At 48.5% G+C, this 23995-nt stretch overlaps 1 protein-coding gene across 1 annotated transcript in view; it reads right to left on the bottom strand.

The window, feature by feature from the left end:
• Positions 1–9179, bottom strand: part of Slc44a5 (solute carrier family 44 member 5) — a 290765-nt gene extending 281586 nt beyond the window's left edge. The window contains 1 exon segment of the mRNA XM_037207239.1: positions 8614–9179. Within this exon segment, the coding sequence (XP_037063134.1) occupies positions 8614–8647 (34 nt within the window). The 5' untranslated portion in view covers positions 8648–9179.
• Positions 9180–23995: the final 14816 nt, after the last annotated feature.

Raw genomic sequence — 23995 nt, 5'->3', positions numbered from 1 at the left:
CAGCTCCACCCATGACAATGGTAGTTATTCATACTCCACGCTATTCACATGTGCGGTCTGTGATCTGTAGGTACAACCTGGTCACAAGTCACTTGCTCTTTTAAAAGTCTATGTGCTTTTATGTGGCAATGCTGCATGATCAGCCAAGAGCATGGCTACCCTGACTGGGCCCACCCTCTGCGCTTAAATGACAGGATTTCTTTTGCAGCATGCTCACACCAGGCTCCCAAGGCTCTTGGCAAAATCATGAATTGTCTGGTGTCTAAGCGGCTTTCCATGCCCTCTCTCCCAACATTTCTCCCCTTTCTTGGGCTTCCTTCGTTGCCTAGGAGACATAAGCTGCCTTCCGAATTCCACTACTTCGCAGTCACATTCCAGACCCTCCTTCAGAACCCTTTCTCCCATGACAGTTTCCTGAGACTAACTTTTTGAGAGCTGCTCTCAGGAGGCAAGCCTAATCTAATCATATCCTCTCCATTGAAATGTTACCTTGGGACCTGCTGGACGGCTTGGCTGGTAAAGGCCTCTCAGCCAGTCTGTGTTGCTAAGTTACATGCCTGTGGCCCATATGGTGAAAGGAAAAAAACAGCTTCCATAAGTTGTCTTCTGACCTCCACATATGCCATGGCATGCGCACACATGCGTGCGAGTGCACGTACACACAACACACACACACACACACACACACACACACACACACACCACTTTTAAAAAATTAAAAGTAGTAAATTATTGACTTGGTCCTTGTTCTCTGTAGAATGAGACACCATATTTGAACCACAAATACTGTAGCTATTTTTGGTGCATTCTAAAAGGGAGTAGTAAGTATAAGTAAACTCTTAGAAAAGTGAGGTCTGAGCCAGGTATAATGGAGCACGCCTTTAATTCCAGTACTTAGGAGGCAGAAGCAAATGGATCTCTATGAGTTCAAGCCCAGCCTGGTCTACATGGTGAGTTCTAGGATAGCCAGCATACATAGTAAGACCCTGTCTTGAGAAAACCAACCCACCCCCACAAAAAAAAAGAAAAGAAAAGAAAAGAAGGAGGAGGAGGAGTCTGAGCGCACACATAATCCTAGCATTTGGGAAGCGGAAGCGGGAAGACTGCCGCTCAAGACTGAGCTCTATAGTGAGCTGAAGGCCAGCCTGGCCTGTGTAGGCAGACCCAGTCTCAAAACACCAAAAGCAGACAAAGTGGCCTGGGAACATGCTCAGTAGTATAGAACACTTGCTTGGTGTGTATGAAACCACGGGTTCAGTTCTCTGTACAAGAAGAAAAGGCAGGAGGTCAAAGTGAAGTCTTCGAGACTCTGCCTAGGGAGGTGATGTTGGGGAACTCACCCACCTCCCTGGAATCTAACTTCCTTCCTTTCTTTTCCTTTCCTTTTTATTTTAGAGAAGGTTTCATGTGGTGATATTGTATTCCCCAATATATTGTGTACCCTAATAAACTTATCTGGGGTCAGAGAACAGAACAGCTACTAGATATAGAGACCAGAAAATGGTGGCACACACACACCTTTAATCCTAGCATTCTGAAGGCAGAGATCCATCCGGATCTCTGTGATTTCAAAGCCACACTGGAAACAACCAGGCATGGTGGCACACATCTTTAATCCCAGCAAGTGATGGCAAGAAGCAGAAAGGTATATAAGGTGTGAGGACCAGGAACTAGAATCTTGTTAAGCTTTTAGGCTTTTAGCAGCAGTTCAACTGAGATACATTCGGATGAGGTCACAGAGGCTTCCAGTCTGAGGAAACAGGACCAGCTGAGGATCTGGTGAGGTGAGGTAGCTGTGGCTTATTCTGTCTCTCTGTCCTTCCAGTGTTCACCCCAATACCTGGCTCAGGTTTGTTTTTATTAATAAGACCTTTAGAAATTCATCTACAGTCTAAGCTATTCTGGAACCCACGTTGTGGATCAGTCTGGCCTCCGACTAATTGCAATCCTCCTGAGGCAGAGTTAGGGTTAGGGAATAGTTTAAGAACCTGAACTTGCCATGTGGTGGTGATACTCACCTTGAATCCAAGCACTCAGGAAGCAGAGGCAGGTGGATCTCTGTGAGTTCAAGGCCAACCTGGTCTACAGAGCTAGTTCCAGGACAGCCTGGGCAACACAGAGAAAGCCTGTCTTGAAAACAAAAAAAAAAAAAAAAAACAGACAAACAAAGAACCTGAGCTCTACTGGGTGTGGGCAGTTGTGAGCCTAGAACTCTCACCTCCATGTGCTATGCATACACACATATCCCTCTCTAAGCAATGTGCACATCAGCCTGTTACAGCCTAGCACCCACACACTGAGCTACATGACACCCATCTCCAAACAATGGGCTGTTTCTCCTTCTTTAATCACCGTCAAATGTGGGTAGCTTTCATTTAGTCACACTCCAGTTATCATGGGGGCGGGGCTCACCCAGCCTGGATGCACAATAAGGAAAATCATACCCTCTAAGTGAACTTCTGTGAGAATTCCCCGTTTACCATCTTACACCTCTGTATAACCAGGCTTGTATATGATTAAAACCAGATGCTCTGTGGAAAGGAACATGTGCAGTATGGAAATGGCTGTATAAGTTAAATCTGTCAATCAAACTAAAGAACTGCGCATGGTATGTTTCTTAGCAACAACACCTCCTTCCTCCTAAGACCTGGAGTCCTTGAGTGCTGTCACTCATGTGCCCACTGTCACTCTTGACAATGTACTTCATTCTGTAATCACCTTGCTTTTGATTAAGTTTCCTTACTGCATTGTAACCTGTGTGTGCCTTTATTCCGCTCCCTTGAATTAGAGCTAAGGACCTGGAAACATGGGGCATACCCTCTGACACTATAACATCCCTCCCAGCCTCCCAGCGCTGGGACTACAGGCCTGCAACACCACACTTGGCTTCCTAGCATCTTTAGAACTGTAATGTAGACAGAAACATCAAGTGAACAGTCAATGGCTTCTCACTTCACTTAAAATCTTGTTCTTCTTTATAATAAAAAAGATCTGGGCTCTCTCCACATGTCTCTACCTCACACATTTCCTCCAGGCACACTGGTCTCCCGTCTGAACCATTCCTTCCTGAGAGTACACAGGGCTGTGTTCCAGTTCTTAGCATACAAATCACTCTTCATCACTCCCTTCCCAATGTAAGTACTGTCTCCCAACAACCAAAAGTGGCCTCACAGTCACTTTAAAGTACACTGCCTTGCTTAATTTCTTCATGGTGGTATCCATCACTATATGAAGTTTTCTGATTCACGCATTACCTGCCCCTTCCAGGACCCCCTCTTGGACTCTTAAGGCTTACCATGGTCATGGCTGTATCCCCAATGTTTTTCACAAACCCTGGCACACAGTTAGTGCTCAGTCCATATGAGCTGGATAAACAGATAACCCCAAGCTTTGACCTGAGCTTTGAACCTCAGTGACTCAGAAAGAAGCGTCTTACTTTCTTCTTGTTGCTGTGATAAGATGCCTGACCAAAGGCAGCTTAAGGAAGAATGAGTTTATCTGGGCTTAGGGGGAGGCAGGGCAGCAGACAGCATGGGAAGCAGAGACACCACACCTTCAATAGCAAGCAAGAAGCAGAGAGAACAATCTAGAAGGAGGAGAGGCGGTAAACTCTCAAAGCCTGCCCCCAGTGAAGTACTTCCTCTAGCAAGGCTGTACCTCCGAAATGCTCCATAAGCTCCTTAAATGGTGCCATCAACTTGGAACCAAGCGTTCAATTCAGAGTTCAAAGCACATGGAGGTCTTGATTGATCTTACAGTGGAAAAGGGTTAACATCACCATAGCCAATTCAACTGCCTTGTGTTTATAAGACATCGATCCTGGATTCATTGAAAATTCCATTTGCCTTTTTGAAAGGCTGTTCTTTGGATGAGAGATTAAAAATGAGCACAGTGTTCTCCCGGGAGAGACTGCTGATGGCCTGACTCTTCTGTCCATGTGAATTTCCCTCTGCCCTGTTTCGAAGTCATGAAGATGAGGCGTCTCTACTGCTCCAGATCCCAGTGAGCACCCACCACAGGCCCCAGCGTGGCTTCTCCCCACAGTAGAGAAGCAGAGGGACAGTGTCAGCACAGCAGTGGGATAGTTACTGCTGAGGCATAGTTATTATCCAAGAAAGCGCACCCCAGTGGCCTGCCCCCCCCTTAGAAGTTTCCATTTCTACCAGGTGAGTAATGTGGTTGGTCTAACATCAGCTAGGCAAGCCTGCAGCCATGGGCTTTTGTTCAAGTCTTCCCTTGAAAGCCGAAACTGAAGCCTGGCATGGCTCGTGCCTGTTGTCTCAATAGCTGGAAGGCTGAGACAGGAGGATTGCCATGAGTTCATGCCTAGACTGGCTATATAGTGAGTTCCAAGCCAGCATAAACTACAGTAAGTCTTTGTCTCAGAAAGCAGAAAGGTAGATAGATGGATAGACAGATATAACTTTGACAAAAGAATTTGGATGACAACATTCTAGGTTTGAGTCTGTCTGTGTATAATATGCCAAACTAAGTCTGCTGACAAGAAACACAAAGGACTTTTAATGCGTCTTTTGTTCTAAGAAATAGAAAATGACCTGAATTTTAAAAAGAAAGAAGTTCAGCATTAGTGGAAGAAACAGGAGTCAAGGGAGCGTGAGCCAACAACCCTTCCCTTTATAAGAGTTATGTGAGGTCTTGAATGCATTGGCATAGGAGATCACTTCCTAAATATAACACCAGTAGCACAGACACTGAAAGAAACAATCAATCAATGGGACCTCTTGAAACTGAGAAGCTTTTGTAGAGCAAAGGATACAGTCAACAAGGCAAAGCGACAGCCTACAGAATGAGAAAAGATCTTCACCAACCCCACATCTGACAGAGGACTGATATCCAGAATATATAAGGAACTCAAGAAATTAGACATCAAAATGACCAACAGTCCAATCAAGAAATGGGCTATAGAACTAAACAGAGAATTCTCAACAGAGGAAACTCAAATGGCTGAAAGACATTTAAGGAATTGCTCAACATCCCTAATCATCAGGGAGATGCAAATCAAAATCAAAATCTGAGATGCCACCTTACACCTGTCAGAACGGCTAAGATCAAAAACACTGAGGACACTTTATGCTGGAGAGGATGTGGAACTCGGGAACTCTCCTCCACTGCTGGTGGGAATGCAAGCTTGTACAACCACTTTGGAAATCAATATGGCACTTTCTCAGAAAATTGGGAATAAGTCTTCCTCAAGACCCAGTTATACCACTCTTGAGCATATACCCAAGAAATGCTCAATCATACTACAAGAGCACTTGCTCAGCTATGTTCATATCAGCATTGTTTGTAATAGCCAAAACCTGGAAACAACCTAGATGCCCTTCAACTGAAGAATGGATAAATAAATTGTGGCACATATACACAATGGAATACTACTCAGCAGAGAAAAACAATGACATCATGAGGTTTGCAGGCAAATGGATGGATCTAGAAAAAATCATTCTGAGTGAGGTAACCCAGACTCAGAAAGACAAACATGGTATGAACTCACTCATAGGAGGATACTAGATGTGGAACAAGGATGAATGGACTGCTACTCACATCACCAGTGAGGCTACCTGGAAAACAGGACCCCAAGAAAGACACAGGGATCGCACAATGATGGAGAAATGGCTGAGATCTACATGAACAACCTGGACATGAGTAGGAGCAATGAAGGGCGAGGGTCGAGGGAAAGAGAGCGGGAGATCCCAGCTGGATCAAGAAAAGAGGGAGAACAAGGAATAGGAAACCATGGTAAATGAAGACCACATGAGAAAAGGAAGAAACAAAGTGCTAGAGAGGCCCACAGAAATCCACAAAGATACCCCCACAATAGACTGCTGGCAATGGTCGAGAGACGGCCGGAGCTGACCTGTTCTGGTGATGGGATGGCCAAACACCCTAATAGTTGTGCCAGAAACCCCATCCAAGGACTGAGGAATCTGGATGCAGACATCCACGGCTAGGCCCCGGGTGGAGCGCCGGGAGTCCAATTAGCGAGAAAGAGGAAGGTTTATATGAGCGAGAATTGTTGAAACCAAGGTTGGATAAAGCACAGGGACAAATAGCCAAACGAATGGAAACACATGAACTATGAACCAAAGGCTGAGGGGCCCCAGCTGGATCAGGCCCTCTGAATAGGTGAGACAGTCGATTGGCTTGATCTGTTTAAGAGGCATCTAGGCAGTGGTACGGGTCCTGTGCTCAGTGCATGAGTTGGCTGTTTGAAACCTGGGGCTTATGCAGGGACGCTTGGCTCAATCTGGGAGGAGGGGACTGGACCTGCCTGGACTGAGTCTATCAGGTCGATCTCAGTCCTGGGGGGGGGGAAGCTTTGCCCTGGAGGAGGTGGGAATGGGAGTCAGCTGGGGGAAGGGGAGGGGTCAGGAAGAGGGAGAACAAGGGAATCTGTGGCTGTTATGTAGAACTGAATAGTATTGTAAAATAAAATAAAATAATAATAATAATAAAAGAGTTATGTGAGGAAACCGTGTCTTTAGAAAACTGTGCTGAAATTTCTTGGGTACCTGTGTCTTGGAAAGTTTAATTATTTGTGTTTCTGTTAACATGTAAGTGACAAATCCTGTTCTTCAATCATTTCATTGTCAACCAGATTTACTCTGGAAAGGGCTATTGCTTCTTGACAGACAAAAGGGAGGGAGGGGAAGGGAAGGGGAGGGGAGGGGAGGGAGGGGGGAATAAAGGGAAGAGAGGGAGGGAAGGGGGAGTAAAGGGGAGAAAGGAGGAGAGGGAAAGGGGCGGAGAAGGGGAGGGATAAAGGGGTGGGGAGAGGAGAAGGGGGGCGGAGAGGGAGGGGCTGTCTTTCCACACATCTCTACCCTTAGCTCCCTGTCATTCATTTGGCCTCCTTTGTACCTTCCTGAGCCTTGGCTAAGAAGATTCATTCTGAGTGTAAGACTTTCCTCAGCTAGCATGTACTGTAAAGTGAGAATCTACACTTTCACGGCCCATTTGCAGTCTGCGAGGTCTGGGGTGGGTAGGAACTGCCTTCCTGCCAGGGAGAGCAACATCAGGCGGTGCTGAAACTCATCCTTCTGCTTGGTTCCGTGGTGCCATATGGTTTCATAAAGTGTGGCGCGTGCACCCTGTCAGTCTGAGGTTAGACAAATTCTGTGCTCTGTGGCAAGGAGAAAAAGGTGTCTTGCATGGATAAATTCTCTCCTTCCTTACCACTGGCCTCTATAGACTCTGGCTAAGCAATGATGGGGTGTGGGATCTAAGGCCTCTCCTACTGTCCAGGAGTCATAGTGTTTTTAAGGAAAGTCATTCAAAGACAGTTGTTGTCGGTAGGTGGTAATTTCAACAACTAAATACCCACAGTGTTTAGTGGTAATGTCGAAGGAGAATCTAGGATCACGATTTTTAACCCTTTCCAGTAAATCATTGGAATCTTCACAATCCAGACATCCAGACAGAGCACCTAAGTAAAGTTGTGTCCCCCTAGTGATGCCTTGGAGACGAGCTAAACTTCCGGGAGCAAGGCTTAGGGGAAAGGAAGCAAGAAGCAAGCCAAAGGCCCTTGCTCTGCAGTGGGCCGATGGATCTATGCTGTCCTGCCCCAGTTCTCATCTCCAGAGCGGTCCTCTTTTGTACAACCCCAAAGCATAAGGTGTCTCTGTCTCACAGGCTGTGGAGTCCACTGGGCTGAACTCCAACTTCAAACACCGCCCCTCCTTCCCGGCCACCACCCACGGTTCCTGTCTGGACAGGCAGTCCTCCTCACGCTGCGGGTGCCCGTCAGGCCTTCCCTCGGTCCGCAGGGCTGCCTCATCAGGGTGGCCTCCGCCAGCAAGGAGTCACTACCTTGCTGCTGAGTCCGCGCTAAGCGCACCTGTTCCCCAAGGCTCATGGGCGGGCGCCAAGCAGGAGGCAGTTTCCCCTGGTTCCGCCCAGGGCGAGCAGAGATGCCTCTAGTTACCCCAGCAACAAGCTCTTCCCACAACCTCCCGCCATCCTCTCCACCCCTCAACTTTCCAAGTTTTTGGAAGCCTATTTCCAAAGGAGCAACAGGGAGGATGACCCGCTGGAGTCCCTGCCCTCCTGGACAGCAGCCCGCAAGGACCCAGCTAGTAGCAAAGACCCTTGACAATAGGGTAGAGTTGGAAGAGAGAGAGCCAGAAAATCGTCTCCTCCCAAGAATGGGAAGGTTGAGAAAATGAATGTAGAACTTGTCACCCTGGGATGAAGGAGAGAAGGGAAAAGAGACAGATGAAGGTAGAGATGGAGGTTGAGGACTGGAGATGGAGAGAGACTGACCCCAGCAACCAAGAGAAGTCGCTTCTCCCCCTCCAGACACTGCCCTGGGGGGGGCCAGGCAAGAAGCAACAGAAACCCATTACCCAAGCCACGGTATAGGGAAGTAGTGTGGTAACGAGAGCCTCCAGGTGTCCCCAGGTTCCAAACCAGCGACAAACTCCTCCCCGAGAGTCCCAAACCGAAGGAAGACAACGTCGTGCAGAGGCACCCCTCCCCACCCCACCTCCGCAGAAGGCAAACTCTTGTCCGCTGCCACCTGCCACTTGGCTGAGCCCAGCTGCGATCCTGCGGGCCAAAGAGATGGATGTGGACGTGGGGACGAAAGGGACTCACCCTGGATGCTGGGGGGCTTTCTCTTCCGGGCCATCTTCAGTCTGGTCCCTTCCCCCCGGCCCGCAGAGCGGAGCCTCCTGCGAAGCGCAGCCCCTGGAGCTCGGCCGCCTGGGTTCAGGGAGCTCTTTGTGGCGGCGATGGCATGTGCCAGGCGGCGGCGGCCAGGCTGCGCGCTCGGCTCCGCTCGGCTCTGCTGCGCGGGCGCAGCCGCCCCTCCGCTGCCCGCTGCCAGCCCCCCGCACGCGCTGCGGTGGCCGCGGTGGCCCACTCTGCTGTGCGGCGCCTCTGCTGGAGGGCGCAGTGCGGGGTCCTCGGAGCGCCAGCCCAGCGCCCACCTTCCTCGATTGCGCGCCCGCCCTCCCCACGCGCCCTCCTCCCCACACGCCGAGCCCTCTGTCCCGCGGGCGCCGCTAGCCCCCGGAAAGGCACCCTTGTCCAGCAACAGTCGGTTGGGTCTGGGGACAGCAGAGACATTCCATTCTGCGCGGGATAGGAGGAAGCTGGTGAAGCAAGCCCCAGCCCGGCATTCCTGCCTCCCAAGGGCACCCTGGTCCTCAGCCAACTGAGACAGGATCTATCCATCACCTAAAAGCAACCTGCGAGGTACTCCTGTGGGATGGCCGGCCCAACTAGCACCTGGACGATGGGCCCAGGTCTCAGATGCTTCTAGCCCTCCAGAAGGAAGGGCTGGGGGGCAGAAGGACCCGCAGGGAGAGAGAAGTGAACGCCCACAAATAACCTGTCACCAGACCCTGACAGGTGACCTTGCTCAGGCACAGCTCTTCAGTTTGAGGGCTCAGCGTGGCTCTCTGGGGCTGCCAGGAAAGAGCTAAGACAGTTCACCTATCAGTGTTGGAGGGCTGCAGCGATTTCTTGACCGTGTATAGAAACTTTGACCCTGGGGCCCGTTCTTTCCCCTCTGGTTTGGAGCACCCCTCGACAGTTTCCTGCTTCTGGAGCTGTCCGCCTTTTGAGTGCCTGCTCAAAGGTGCTGATGAGGGACACGCGGGTATCCTGCTACTGGCCCCAGACAACACAAAAAGCTAGTTTAGGGCTGATCTGAAAACATAAAGGAGCCAGGGTTTTAAAGAATGGTAAAGCAGGCCTAGCAGCAGATGTCTGAGATAGATCCAAGCAACTCAGGAGGCAGAGGCAGGAGGATGGCTGTGAGTTCAAATCTACACTGTAGAGGTGGCAGTTTAACACCTGCAAATGCATTTCCAACTCACATTTTTCTTTCCATGCTCCTGAGTACAGCTCACAACCCAATCTGACTTTCTAAATATCCAGTGATTACAATTCAGTATCTATAGCCAAAGGTCATCTCAGCTCTAGTGTGGCATAAAGAAAGGACACCAGGGTCAAAAACCAGTGATAAGTTCTGGCCTTGTGATGTCACAGGTCTGAGAGGTTGGGTGAGTCTTTTAATTCTTCTGGTTTTGTTTTCTGGTCCTGTCAAATGTCATGTCAAAGATTCTCTGAGATATTTAAACCAAGCATGGTGACTCAGATCTGTAATCCAGCACTTGAGAGGCAGAGGCAGAGCCAGCCAGAACTTCATAGGAGTCCCTGTCAAAAGAGAAAACAAAAACTAATAACAGACTGTGGTTGCTAATTAATCTTGGTTGTCAGTTTGACTGCATCTGTAATCAACTAAAACCCAAGCTGCTGGGCAGGCCAGTGAGGGATTTTCTTAATCAGATAATGTGAAGCAGGAAGATCTGCCCTAAATCTGGACAGCACCTTCTGCTGGCAGCCCTGAAAAAATGACCTGGAAGAAGGAAGCTTTGCTTACTGCCTGCGTGGCCTCACCCTCACTGGCAAGTCCACTCGTCTGTTGCTGAGACCCGTATCAGAAACAGCCTCAGGATTCCAGCACAGACCGACACCAGGTTCTCCAGGAACCCTTGGCCCTTCAGTGTCAGATGGGAACTCCTGAGCATCCAGCCTGGTGACTGAGGAACTGCCAGATTCCTGGCCCCTCTGGCATGAGACAGCCATGGCAGGCTGTTTGGACTGCATCCTGTCAGCCCATCTAGTGAGCCCCATATCTAGCAAATTGTCCTTTCTTCCGTTCGGTTTCTTTAGAGAACCTTGACTTGTGCAGAGATAGATTCTCACAAAGGTGTGCACCATAAATAAAATGCAAGGCCTCGGTGCCCCTGCATGCTGAAGGCCTGCCTCCGGATGTGTGGCTTTGCCTAATATATGTAACTCTCCCTCTCATCAAAGAAGCTTCTTTGTGCAGCAGGAGGAGACTGTGACAGAAAGCCACAAATGGCCAGACCGCTAAGGACAACTGACCGTGTAGTATCCACCCCAACTGATACATCTACGGCACAGCCCTTACACCCAAGACTCAGAGGACCTTGTGGAAGAGCGGGGTAGAAAGACCGCAGAGGCAGAGGCCCAAGACTGTAATATTGTGTCTTCAGTCTGTGACAGGGAAGCTGCACCAATCTCAACTCACAAGGCCCCACCCCCAGGTGAGGAGCTACAGGTGATAAATGGCTTCTTAGGTCAGTCTAAACGCATGTGAGCAACACTAACTCAAAGGTTATCTTTGTGGATTTATAATAGGTGTGAGTATTTAACAGTAACGAAGTAAGAGGCCATGAGTTTGGGGGGAGGGAGAAGCTAGATGGAGGAAGAGGGTGGAATGTTGCAAAGTCAGTACTCACATGAAATTCTCAAAAAACAAACATTTTTAAAAACACAAACAGTAAACAATGGTTGTTAGCTCTGTTTGATTCTATCATCTACTCAGGCCCTCAAGTGTAGCATGTATACGTTCTGGTTTGGAGCTATGCCTCAGTCCCATGCGTTTTGGGTGGTTGGCTGATTGTGTTTTATAGTTTTGTTTTGGCTTTTGTGCTTAGGAGACAGGGTCTCACATGTAGTCTTGGCTGACCTCAACTAACCACTCTCCTTTCCCACCTCTGAGTTTTGTGGTTACAAGCCTGTATTATCATACCTGGATCTTCAATTTTACTTTAATAAACAAAATAGTTCCCTTCTTAAAATCATTCCACAATGAGATTCATCCACATTTCTTTCTCCCCAAACACTGCTTCTCACTTAACTGAAAGCCACTTGGTGCTGGGCTTAGTGGCATTTCACTGTGGTCCCAGCACTGACGAGGCTGGAGCTGGAGGACTACAAGAGCCTGGGCTCCACAGCCAGACCCTGTCTCCAAAACAGGCGGAAGTACTCCACAGAGCTTCACATCCTCACGTTATGCGAATGCTTAGGCTCTTTGGATATTCTGAGTCTACCCAGTGTGCTCACATTTTATCATTAGGTACGAATTATTATAATTGTTGCCTTATTAGAATAATATTTTCAATTCATTTATTACTTTCACATGCTGTATTTCCTTCAATTCTGACCATAGGTCTGTGGATTAGACAGTAATTCCTGTCTTTGATTTTAGATGATGGAAAGAGATCTGTGGAAATATGATGACCATTCATGGCTTCTAGTACTTCAACTCAGATTATGAAGACTGATTTTTCAATAAAGTGGCAGTATACAAGATCAACTCAAAAAAAAAAAAAAAAAAATCAGTAGCTCTCCTATACCCAAATGTTAAAAGGGCTGAAAAAGAAGTCAGAGAAACATCACCCTTTACAATAGCCACAAATAATATAAAATACCTTGGAATAACACTAACTAAACAAGTGAAGGACCTTTTTTATAAGAACTTTAAATCTCTAAAGAAAGAAATCGAAGAAGATAACAGAAAATGGAAAGATTTCCCATGCTCATGGATAGGTAGGATTAACATAGTAAAAATGGCAATCTTACCAAAAGCAATCTACAGATTCAATGCAATCCCCATCAAAATCCCAACACAATTCTTCACAGACGTGGGAAGAAAAATACTCAACTTCATATGGAAAAACAAAAGACCCAGGATAGCTAAAAGAATACCGTATAATAAAGCAACCTCTGGAGGCATCACCATCCCTGACTTCAAGCTCTACAATACAGCTATAGTAATAAAAACAGCTTGGTACTGGCATAAAAACCGACATACGGACCAATGGAATCGAATTGAAGACCCTGACATTAATCCACACACATATGAACACTTGATTTTTGACAAAGAAGCCAAAACTATACAATGGAAAAAAGAAAGTATCGTCAACAAATGGTGCTGGCATAACTGGATGTCAACATGTAAAAGATTGCAAATAGATCCATATCTGTCGCCATGCACAAAACTCAAATCCAAGTGGACCAAAGACCTCAACATAAATCCAGTTACACTAAACTTAATAGAAGAGAAAGTAGGAAGTACTCTCGAACGAATTGGCACAGGAGACCATTTCCTAAATAAAACACCAACAGCACAGACCCTGAGCACAACAATTAATAAATGGGACCTCTCAGAATTGAGAAGCCTTTGCAGGACAAAAAACACAGTCAATAAGACAAAAAGACAGCCAACAGAATGGGAAAAGATCTTCACCAACCCCACATCTGACAGAGGATTGATCTCCACAGTATATAAAGAATTCAAGAAACTAGACATCAAAATACTGAACAATCCAATTTAAAAATGGGCTACAGAGCTAAACAGAGAATTCTCAAAAGAAGAATCACAAATGGCTGAAAGACATTTAAGGAATTGCTCAACATCCTTAATCATCAGAGAAATGCAAATCAAAATGACTCTGAGATACCATCTTACACCTGTCAGAATGGCTATGATAAAAAACACTAATGACAGTCAATGTTGGAGAGGATGTGGAGCAAAGGGAACACTCCTTCACTGTTGGTGGGAATGCAAACTTGTACAACCACTGTGGAAATCAGTATGGTGGTTTCTCAGAAAATTGGGTATCAATCTACCTCAAGACCCAGCCATACCACTCTTGGGCATATACCCAAGGAATGCTCAAAATGTGGCAATACCTCAAAGATACATGCTCAACTATGTTCATAGCAGCACTATTTTAATAGCCAGAATCTGGAAACAACCTAGATTCCCAACCTAGATGTCAATGGAAGAATGGATAAAGAAAATGTGGTACATACACACAATGGAGTACTACTCAGCAGAGAAAAACAATGACATCATGAAATTTGCAGGCAAATGGATGGAACTAGAAAATATCATACTGAATGAGGTAACCCAAACCCAGAAGGAAAACATGGTATGTACTCACTCATAAGTGGATTCTAGATATAAAGCAAAGAACAATCAGACTGCAACCCACAGAACCAGGGAGGCTATATGGCAGGGGGGACCCGAGGATGACTGTGGCTTATAACAAGTTTTGGTTTTACTCAATTACTGGGCAAGCCTCAATGAAACATTTCGCTATCAAGATAAGAATTTGTATTGTATCAAGCTGATAATAGAAAAAAAGAAAATCAGAAATCCAGATTTTCAAGAGAAATGCCCTTTATGAATTAGACTAACATAAAGAAACAAGAAAGCATGAGTGTGGATAACTGCATATTAGTGCAAATACAATTGAGTTACAATAAAAGGAGGGAGGGAGGGAGGAAGGAAGGAAGGAAAGTAGGGAGGGAGGGAGGGTGGGAGGGAGGGAGGAAATCAAACTCACAATGTTTAAGGTAAGTTTACAGTTTTATGTTGGGCCACATTCACGACTGTCCTCGGCTGCATGCAGCCTCAAGTTCAGCTGGGGAAAATAGGCTTTGAGACAGAAAGTAAAAGAGCCCCACTCTCTAGATGGATTGTGCCTTCCTCAAAATAACAATGCCACAAGAGCCAATGGTGAGGAGCCCCTCAGCAAAAGGTTAGTAAGGAATTAACCATTCATTCGTTTCGGACTGAAACCACAAACATTTCACACCAGGAAATCTGAATTCTGATCACAACTTGTCTGTTAGTATGCAATTCTGACTTCAATGCCTTTCACACTAAGCCCCAACAATCAACAATCACTGAGTTTCTTAGAACTTTAGAGCCTTTTAGAGGACGAAGGGTCCTCTAAAAGCACGAGGGGTTACAGCGCCCCCCTAGAGGACAAAGGGTCACAGCGCCCCCTAGAGGACAGGGGTTACAGCGCCCCCTAAAGTACAAGGATTACAGCGCCCCCTAGAGGACAGGGGTTGCAGCGCCCCCTAGAGGACAAAGGGTCACAGCGTCCCCTAGAGGACAGGGGTTGCAGCGCCCCCTAAAGTACAAGGATTACAGCGTCCCCTAGAGGACAGGGGTTGCAGCGCCCCCTAGAGGACGAGGGCTTGGGAGGACAATGGTCACAGCGCCCCCTAGAGGACGAGGGCTTGCAGCCGACCTGATACAGGTCTCTTGCTATCGTTCACATTCTGGGCTCTTTCATGTAGCACAAAACCTCTCCCACCCCCCTTAGTTTCCTGGCCCCAACCTTCTGTAAGCACAGCTGGGCTTTCTGTCGTCATGATCTCGTTCCCAAGCGACACAGGTGGACACACATGCAGTCATTCTACAAACAGAAAGATGTTGGGGAAGCTTCCAGAAGCTTCCGCTTTCTTTTTAAAGCAGAAGATGGCGTTGTGTGCTGTGTTTGAGCAAGAACATCTGATCGGGACAGAAATGATTGTACCTGCTGTGGAAACAGGGGCAGGAGCAGCCAAGAAGTGCAATGAAGGACGCACTTGATTTCGTTCAGCCACCCCCGGGTCGGGAAAGGGAGTGCTAACACTGACTGCTCCCGCGTGTGATGAACTGAGAGGACCTCAAACAGCAAGAGACGGACAGAGCATGGGATTGGTGCAGAGCGGGAGTGCTGCTGGCTCACGCCCGCAAGTCCAGCATTCCCGGGCGCGGAGTGAACCGGCTGGGCGGCGGCGGACACGCCTTTAATCCCTGCCCTTGAGAGACAGCCTGGTCGGTGAGTTCCAGGACAGCCAGGGCGTCACAGAGAAACCCTGTCTCAAAAAAACAACAAACAAGCACAAAAAAGAGTGTGGGGTGAAGACCCCCACTCCATAGTAAGAGCAGTGGAGACAGTAGCTAAGGAGAGGTTGCTTATTTCACAAGTTTGTCAAAGTAGGGTGTCAGCCAGAAACGGCAGGGTCACTGACTGAGCAGAGGGCTGTTTCCGTAAACGCAGGTCCTGTCCTCTCTTCCTGGGCTGAGTAATCAGAAGGATGCGAACTTACTGCCTTTCTCTCTGCTACTAAGGGTTTCCTAGTTTGTCTGCTTTCCAACAAAGCCTGGGCGTGGCTTTTTCTCCGGCTTTAGGCCTGTTTATTTTGAAGCTCATCAGGCACATGACCGTGGCTTGGCTGCAGGTTGTTAGGCAACTTTGGCTGTTAACAGTTTTCTACTCTGTTTGGGTCAGTGCAGCTGGATGAGCAGGCATGAGCAGGGATCCGTGTAGTCTGTTCGTCCCAAACTAGACTGAAGCTGACTCAAATCACTGCTGTTTTGAAAATGACCTTTACTATTTTTCACTCCTTACGGGGGGGCGGGGCAGGAGGATTGCCGTGCGCTTGAGAACAGCCTGGGCTGCACAGTGAATTGCAGACCAGTCTGAACTAAGGCGTGGAGGACCTGGGTTTGGATGCCAGCACCCACGTCAAAAGCCAGGCACAAGCAGCTGGCACCTACGACCACGGCACAGGGGAAGCAGAGGCTCCCCGGAGCTCGGAGACCGCCAGGCCAGCAAATCAGGGGGCTCCGGGCTCAGTGAGAGAAAACACGGTCCTACGCGGGCATGCTGGGCTGGTGCGTTATAACTGTCCGCTTGACACGACCTACAAATACCTGAGAAGGGAGTCTCGGTGAGGCCCCGGCTGGACTGAGCTGGCCTGTGGGCATGCCTGCAAGGGATTTCCTTAGTGGGGTTCCTTGGGGAAGCATGAAAGACCTGCTGAACCTGGGCAGCACCATTTCACGGGCTAGACCCTGGCTTACATGAGTGAAGAAAACCGGCTAGCAAGCAGCTCGCGTGGAACGCTGATCGCGCTTCACTGTGGGCGTCACGGGACCGTCTCAAGCCTTTGCCCTTGTGAACTCCCAGGACGATGGGCTGTGACCTGCAATCAGCCCTTCCTTCCCCCGCCGAGCTTCTTGCTGGGGTGTTTTATCACGGCGATGGGATGAAACTGGAACATGGCCTTGAAGGTCTGACTCTTCCACCCAAACCTGCCGAGTGCGGGGGCTACAGCCGTGCACCGCCGTGTCCACACCACAGCACCCCAGGAACTACAGCCGTGCACCGCCGTGTCCACACCACAGCACCCCAGGAACTACAGCCGTGCACCGCCGTGTCCACACCACAGCACCCCAGGAACTACAGCCGTGCACCGCCGTGTCCACACCACAGCACCCCAGGAACTACAGCCGTGCACCGCCGTGTCCACACCACAGCACCCCGGGAACTACAGCCGTGCACCCCTGTGCCCACACCACAGCGCCCCAGGAACTACAGCCGTGCACCACTGTGTCCACAGCACCCCAGGAACTACAGCCGTGCACCGCCGTGTCCACACCACAGCACCCCAGGAGCTACAGCCGTGCACCGCCGTGTCCACACCACAGCACCCCAGGAACTACAGCCGTGCACCACTGTGCCCAGGTTTATCTGGTGCCGGGGACCAAACCCAGACTCGGTGTGTGAGAGTCAATCATTCTACTCACTGCCCAATAAGGACGCAATATTCTTACGATGAGCATGTGACGGGTGGCTGGCACCCTGAGAAACACGAGCTCGATACCAACATCAACGCTTGGGACACTGAGAAGTGTCCTGCCTCAGTCGTATCCATTTGTATCTAACCGTATGGAGCTTGTCCCATAGCCTTCAAAACCTCCTTTGCCAATTCACACGGGCCTTTGTCAGAGACCGCGCACCAGCCCTCAGACCCAAACTACGTCATCCCTTAAGTCACCTATTCGAAAATTCTGCCTCTGTTCCGTTGACCACCGGGTAGAATATACTGATTACAAGGTCTAGCTTCAAGTCACTTTATTCAATAAGCTGCATTTCAAGCAAAACTCTTAAATATTATGACTTTTTAATTTATACCAATGACAAGCAGAAAAGATAGTTCAAATTTTAAATATTAGAGTTCAGCCCAACCTAAAAATAAGATATCGCCCTCCCATCTCACTTAATTATATGAATAGCAAATGAGGCAAAGATTGAATTAGCTGAAACATATTAATAGCATTCACACCAGGGTCATGTCACGAGCTTTGGTTTGCTTTTGGAAGCAAAGTTGAAGTTAATTTTAAAAGGGTTTTAATATAGATTTAACTCAGACACAAAGCAAGGGGGTATGCAAGAGAAGGATAGCGCCCACCAGTGGGCAGGCCCTCTCCAGAGAGCGGGTGTACGTCACACCCTTTAAAAGCTAGTAGCCATCCTAAGAGGGGACAGAGCTTTGCAAGGGATGCTGAGCTTGGTGACACCCGTCCATGACCACAGCTGTAGCGGTGGAAGAAGGAAAACTGAGAGTTCAAAGGCACCCTCAGCCATGAAGTGAGTGTGGTGGCCATAGCCAGCCTCAGATACCAAACTTGTCCTACCAGAAAACAACACAACTGAGGCCCTCAGCTGGGAGGAGATGGTGGTGGTGGAGATGGGAGGGGGACTGGGGGGGGCGGAGAAACACCATAAATACCCAGAGTTGGTTACCTCCAGCAATAAACCGGGTTTTGCAGGAAGGAAGAAACAGGAAATGGAATTAGAACAGGAGTCTCTGAGGCAGAGGAAGTGGAAAGCAGGCTTACTTAGAATCAGACACAAGATCCAGGCTCTCCCCCCATTACTCCGTCCATTACCTCTCTTATCCCAAGGGAGCCAGGCAGGGGCGCGAGAGGAAGAGATTGTATTGGGGCTAAGTGGGAAGTATGCAAAAACAACTGGCAACTGGCAGGTGTGCTGGCCTTTGATCCCAGCACTCAGGTGTGGGGGTGGGGCAGCAGTGGGAGGACCTCTTTAATTCTAGGCCTAGAGGCAGGAGGATTTCTGTGACTCGCTAGTCTGGTCTACATAGCCAGTTCCAGGCCAACAGGGCTACTGCTGAACTGTCTAAAGCAAAGAAAAACGAAACAAAACAACAGTGGACTCAATAGACAAAAGAAAATTCTAGATAATTTTATCTGAGGGAAAAAGGGCACCCATGTGTGAAGATTAGAAAATATCTCAGACCAACAACAAAGTACAGTGCATAGAAATGCCATATTGAACTCGCTACTGCGCACTAAATGAAGAGAAAAAAAGCTCCCAAATGTCTCTTTAATGTGGTGAAAATAAAACCCAATAGATGGACAGACCCAACACAGAGAACACACACTCATAGATGGACAGACCTAACACAGAGAACACACACTCATAGATGGACAGACCTAACACAGAGAACACACACTCATAGACGGACAGACCTAACACAGAGGACACACTCATGGATGGAGGCTGGACACTGAGTTCTGGGTCAATATGGCAGCATGACATCTGGTCTCAAAACAACAAACAAAGCCACATATTAAAAGACCAGGAAGTGGAAGACTTCCCCCTTCCTCCTGGAGGCTGAGGTGTGGTGATACTGTGTTCCCCAAAATATTGTATACCCTAATAAATTTATCTGGGGTCAGAGAACAGAACAGCCACTAGATATAGAGGCCAGAAAATTGTGGCACACACGCCTTTAATCCTAGCATTCCAGAAGCAGAGATCCATCTGGATCTCTGGATGGATCTCTGTGAGTTCAAAGTCACACTGGAAACAGCCAGGCTTGGTGACTCACACCTTTAATCCCAGGAAGTGATAGCAGAAAGCAGAAAGGTATATAAGGCGTGAGGACCAGGAACTAGAAGCAGGTTAAGCTTTTAGGATTTGAGCAGCAGTTCAGCTGAGATCCATTTGGATGAGGACTCAGAAGCTTCCAGTCTGAGCAAACAGGATCAGCTGAGGAATTGGCGAGGTGAGGAAGCTGTGGCTTGTTCTGCTTCTCTGATCTTCCAGCGTTCACCCCAATACCTGGCTCTGGGTTTGTTCTTATTAATAAGACCATTTAAGATTCATGCTACACTGAGGGAACAGGGAAAAGCAAACAGAAGTTACCCACCTACAGCTGAGCAACTAAGGAAGTCCGTCCAAACCCCTCCATACAAAACAGAGAGGGTTGCCATGGCACACAACTCGAACCCTAGCACTCCCAGGCAGATGCAGGCAGATGTCTGAGCTCCAGGCTGACCTGGTCTATAGCGAGTTTCAGGCCAGATGAGCTACATGGGGAGACTCTGTCTCAAAAAATTAACAAAGAAAAAAAGACCACCCCACAAGCACAGCATCAGCAAAGATAAATAAATATGAGGCAGGTGGGATTCAAGGTGTGAGCACTCGGAAGCTGGGGCAGGGTGACGACTTGGAGTGTGATGTGACTATAAAGTAGCCCACGTGGGCTACAGAGTGAGACCTTGTTTCAAAGAAACAAAGACAATCAAAAAGAAGTTAATGGGAACATAAAATCCATTTAAAACACGCCATTAAAATGCAGATATAGGGGCTGCGGTGATGATGGGCACCCAGTGATGGCTTTTGCAGAGTTTGTGCCCAGCACCCACATCAGGCAGCTCACACCGCCTGTAACTCCCACTCCATGGGGTTCAGTGCCCCCTTCTGGCCTCTGCGGGCACTGCACTCATGTGCACAAACCATACTCAGTCACATAGACATAATTAAAAACACACAAAAATTACTTTATTTTCCTTCATTTTGAGATAATATAATTACATTCTCTCTTCCTTCCCTTTCCTCCTTCTGAACCCTTCCATATACCTTTCCTTGTTCCTTTTCAAATTCAAGTTCCTAAAGGTAACCTGCTCAGTCTGTAGAATGTTCCTCGCATGGGTTCTCAGGGCTGACCCCCTGGTATTGGGTAACCAGCTGGTGCGCTCTCCCCAGGAGAAGACTGTTTCTCCTGCCCTCAGATTTCCTTAGTTGCCTGCAGTTCTTTGTGCAGGGTTGAGGCCTCGGGGGCTTTCCCCGTCCACTGTGACACATCACTGTGCTGCCCTTGTTCAGCTCACCTTTCTGCATGTAGACGAGACTTTATGGGTGTGGCCTCTGACATTCCCTGGAGACAGTATCACAGAAAACTCTGGATCCCCCTGCTTCTTACACACGATTAAAAATACACATAAGTAAATTTTTTTATTTATTTTATATACCAACCACAGTTTCCCCTCCCTTCTCTCCTCCTGTTCCCTCCCCCCACCTCCTTTCTACCCCCACCATCCACTCTCAGAAAGGGTAAGACCTCCTGTGGGAGACAGCAGGACCAGGCTCCTCCCCCTGCATCAAGGCTGAGCCAGGCATCCCACCACAGGGAGTAGGTTCCAAAGAGCCAGCTCACATAAGTCATGTTAAATGGAAAGGTTAAAACGACAAGGAAGGAGCCGCCCACCGCCATCATAGAACTAAGAGCAAGTTACAAGTGTGAAGGCCTGGAACTGACTTTACAGACTCCATCTTAGGGGAGGGCCACCATCTTAGACCGCCTGCTGTACTCAGTTCCAGGGAGGACCTCAGGAACGTGCCCTGACAACAGATACAGGGCAGTGTGCTCCTGCACACAGTCTGCGATGTATGGCCCTTGAAGATATCCAAATAATCATGTCAGCAGGTTGTGGCTCCCCACCAAAAGTCTAACCCAATGGTTTCAAATATGGTTTCATGCCAAAAGTCTGGACCAATCGTTTCAAAAAATCACCTTGCCCCATATCCCTTCTACCCAATCCCCAAAACTGCCAAGGCATGTAATTCCCTGCTTGTGATTTTTTCCTTTAAAACTCCCCAACTTCTGAGACCTGGGCTGCCACATTTCCCTCCATTCGCTGCCTCGGAGCATAGGTTGGCAGCCCAGGTTCGAACCTGACAATAAAGAGACCCTTGTGTGCTTGCATCGAAAACTGGCTCCTTGGTGGTCTCCGGAGGTTTCGTGACATAGGTTCAACAGGAAGAGTTCAATCAGCTTCTTTTTCTTTCCTGGGCCCATGCCCCTAATTCCCTGGATAGTGTTTCTCAAAGCCAGAGGGCGGGCGGGCAGGTGTTGGGAATGGAGGCAGCTTTGCTGGTGTAGTTGTAATCCTCCGAGGTGCCTCTAGGTGGCAGTAGTGCAACATCTTGTCCTGTGGTCTTCCTCTAAGGGTTTCTCTGGAATCCCATGTGTTGCCCGGGTTGCCTCTTTTCTTCCTGGCTACTGGAATTTAGGGATCCTCGCCTCTGTCTGTGCCCTTCAAGCAGCACACTTGGTTAGGGTCACTTCCACAGAATCCTTCTGAAGTCTCAAAGGCTTGCAGCCGCACGGGGGAAGTGCAGCCCAGCCTGTGCCCCATGCCCACAGCGCCTCCCTTCAGAGCATCCACTAAAGATGCTCAAACTCCTGGGGGCCACACGAAACGCCCCGAGTGGCTGCAATAGAAACGCCTCCTTCCGCTGTGGAGGGGTCGTGCGCCTACCATATTCTGTCTTTCTAAGGGACTCACACTGACTACCGAGTCCAAGCTGGAGGACGGCTGAAATGACGCCAGCCTCTGCTCAGGCGTTTCCTTTTGTTGGCTCTCAAGCAGTCAATAAACTGACTGTGATAAAAAAAAAATAAAACAAAACAAACAGGAAGTGGCCCGTGCGCACAGCCAGACGGCAACCTGGCAGGTGTCCGGGCCAGAGCAGGATGCGGACTCGGTGCGGCACGCTCCTGTGATGCGGGTTCCCAGAAACAACCGAGAAGGTGTTCTCCTGCGGAGTCTCCCGTTCTCCACCTGCCGTGTGGTTTCCCTGGCTGATCTGGAAGTTTCTACAAACAGAATCCATCTACTCTTTTCCGGTGAAATGAGTAGTTAGGTAACGGAAGTGCAGATTGCCCCTCCCTCTCTCCCCCCTCTCCCTCCCTGTCTCTCTTCCTCTCTACCTCTCTCTCCATCTTCCTCTCTCTCCCCATCTTCCTGTCTCTCTCCATCTTCCTCTCTATCTCTCTCTCTCTCCATCTTTCTCCCCCCCCCACCATTTTCCCCTCAACTAGAAAAGGATTTGAGTTCAATCCCCAGACTCTATGTCCAAAAAAAACAAAAGAGAAAACAGAAAAAGTAGAGGGGGCAGCAAATGAGATTCTGGCTGACTCAGCAAGTTCCAGGACGGTGCTTGAGGTTGTCCTCTGGCCTACACACACACACACACCACACACACACACACCACACACACACACACACACACACACACACACACACACACAGGAACACACCACATACACACACATAGGAACACACCACATACACACACACATAGGAACACACCACATACACACACACACAGGAACACACCACACACACACACACACACACACACCACACACACACACAGGAACACACCACACACACACCTTCTCCTTCAACTTTTTGTGTTGATGGCTTCCACTACACCCGCGAAACCAGCTCAGGACCTCTGACGTTGCCGTGCCCGATCTGGTCCTCCCTCTCACGGTTTCCCGCTGGGGTTTGGCAGGGCCACCGCCTCTTACCCCGCACACTCTGCCTTGCACCTCGTTACTTGTGGTTGCACACGGCACGGCACCTGTCTGCACTGCACGACAGTGCTCACATTGACCCTCGGAGGCTAAAAAACCAAACACGCACAAATGCTTGAGAAGCTGAGTCCCCGGAAGGCCATCTTCCATCTGAATGTACACAACCCACGCAGCAGTCCACTGTCGGCACTTCAGTTCTTATCTATCTCGCGTCTTCACCGCCTTCTCTAAGCACAGGACTCATCTCAGCCATCTCTCCACAGCTGCTCCTAACGAACAGTCAATAATCACTCAGCACATTAAATCAGATTTTTAAACAGCTCAGTTATGTTATTTGAGAAGTAACTCATCCACTCTTTTTGTTTTTTGTATCGTGCTGAAGTAAGGAAATTCAGACAAGAATTCAGAGAGAATGTATAGATTATCCATTAAGTATTCCTTCCTCACAGCTTGTCCCATTACAAAATAGCAAGTGCTGCCTCTGTCGCCCTCTGGTGGCCATTCTATTAACTGCACTTTTATTTCAAGTTTACTTTGAGATTGTGGTTTGTTCGTTCATTTGGTTGGTTGGTTGGTTGGTTGGTTGGTTGGTTGGTTGGTTGGTTGGTTGGTTGGTTGTTTTTTTTTCGAGACAGGGTTTCTCTGTGTAGCTTTGGCGCCTTTCCTGGAACTCACTCTGTAGGCCAGGCTGACCCCGAACTCACAGAGATCCTCCTGCCTCTACCTCCCGAGTGCTGGGATTAAAAGCATGCGCCACCACTGCCCAGCAAGATTGTGTTTTAACCTCTCCCTTTCCTTTTCTCCCTCTAGACCTTCTGGTACACCCCTGCTCGCCCTCCTTCAAATTCATGTTCTCTATCTCTAATCAGTTGTCCTGGACTGCGTA

This window comes from Peromyscus leucopus, chromosome 6 (assembly GCF_004664715.2).
Source record: "Peromyscus leucopus breed LL Stock chromosome 6, UCI_PerLeu_2.1, whole genome shotgun sequence".
Classification (NCBI taxonomy): Eukaryota; Metazoa; Chordata; class Mammalia; order Rodentia; family Cricetidae; genus Peromyscus; species Peromyscus leucopus.
This window is presented reverse-complemented; position numbering and strand designations above follow the sequence as displayed.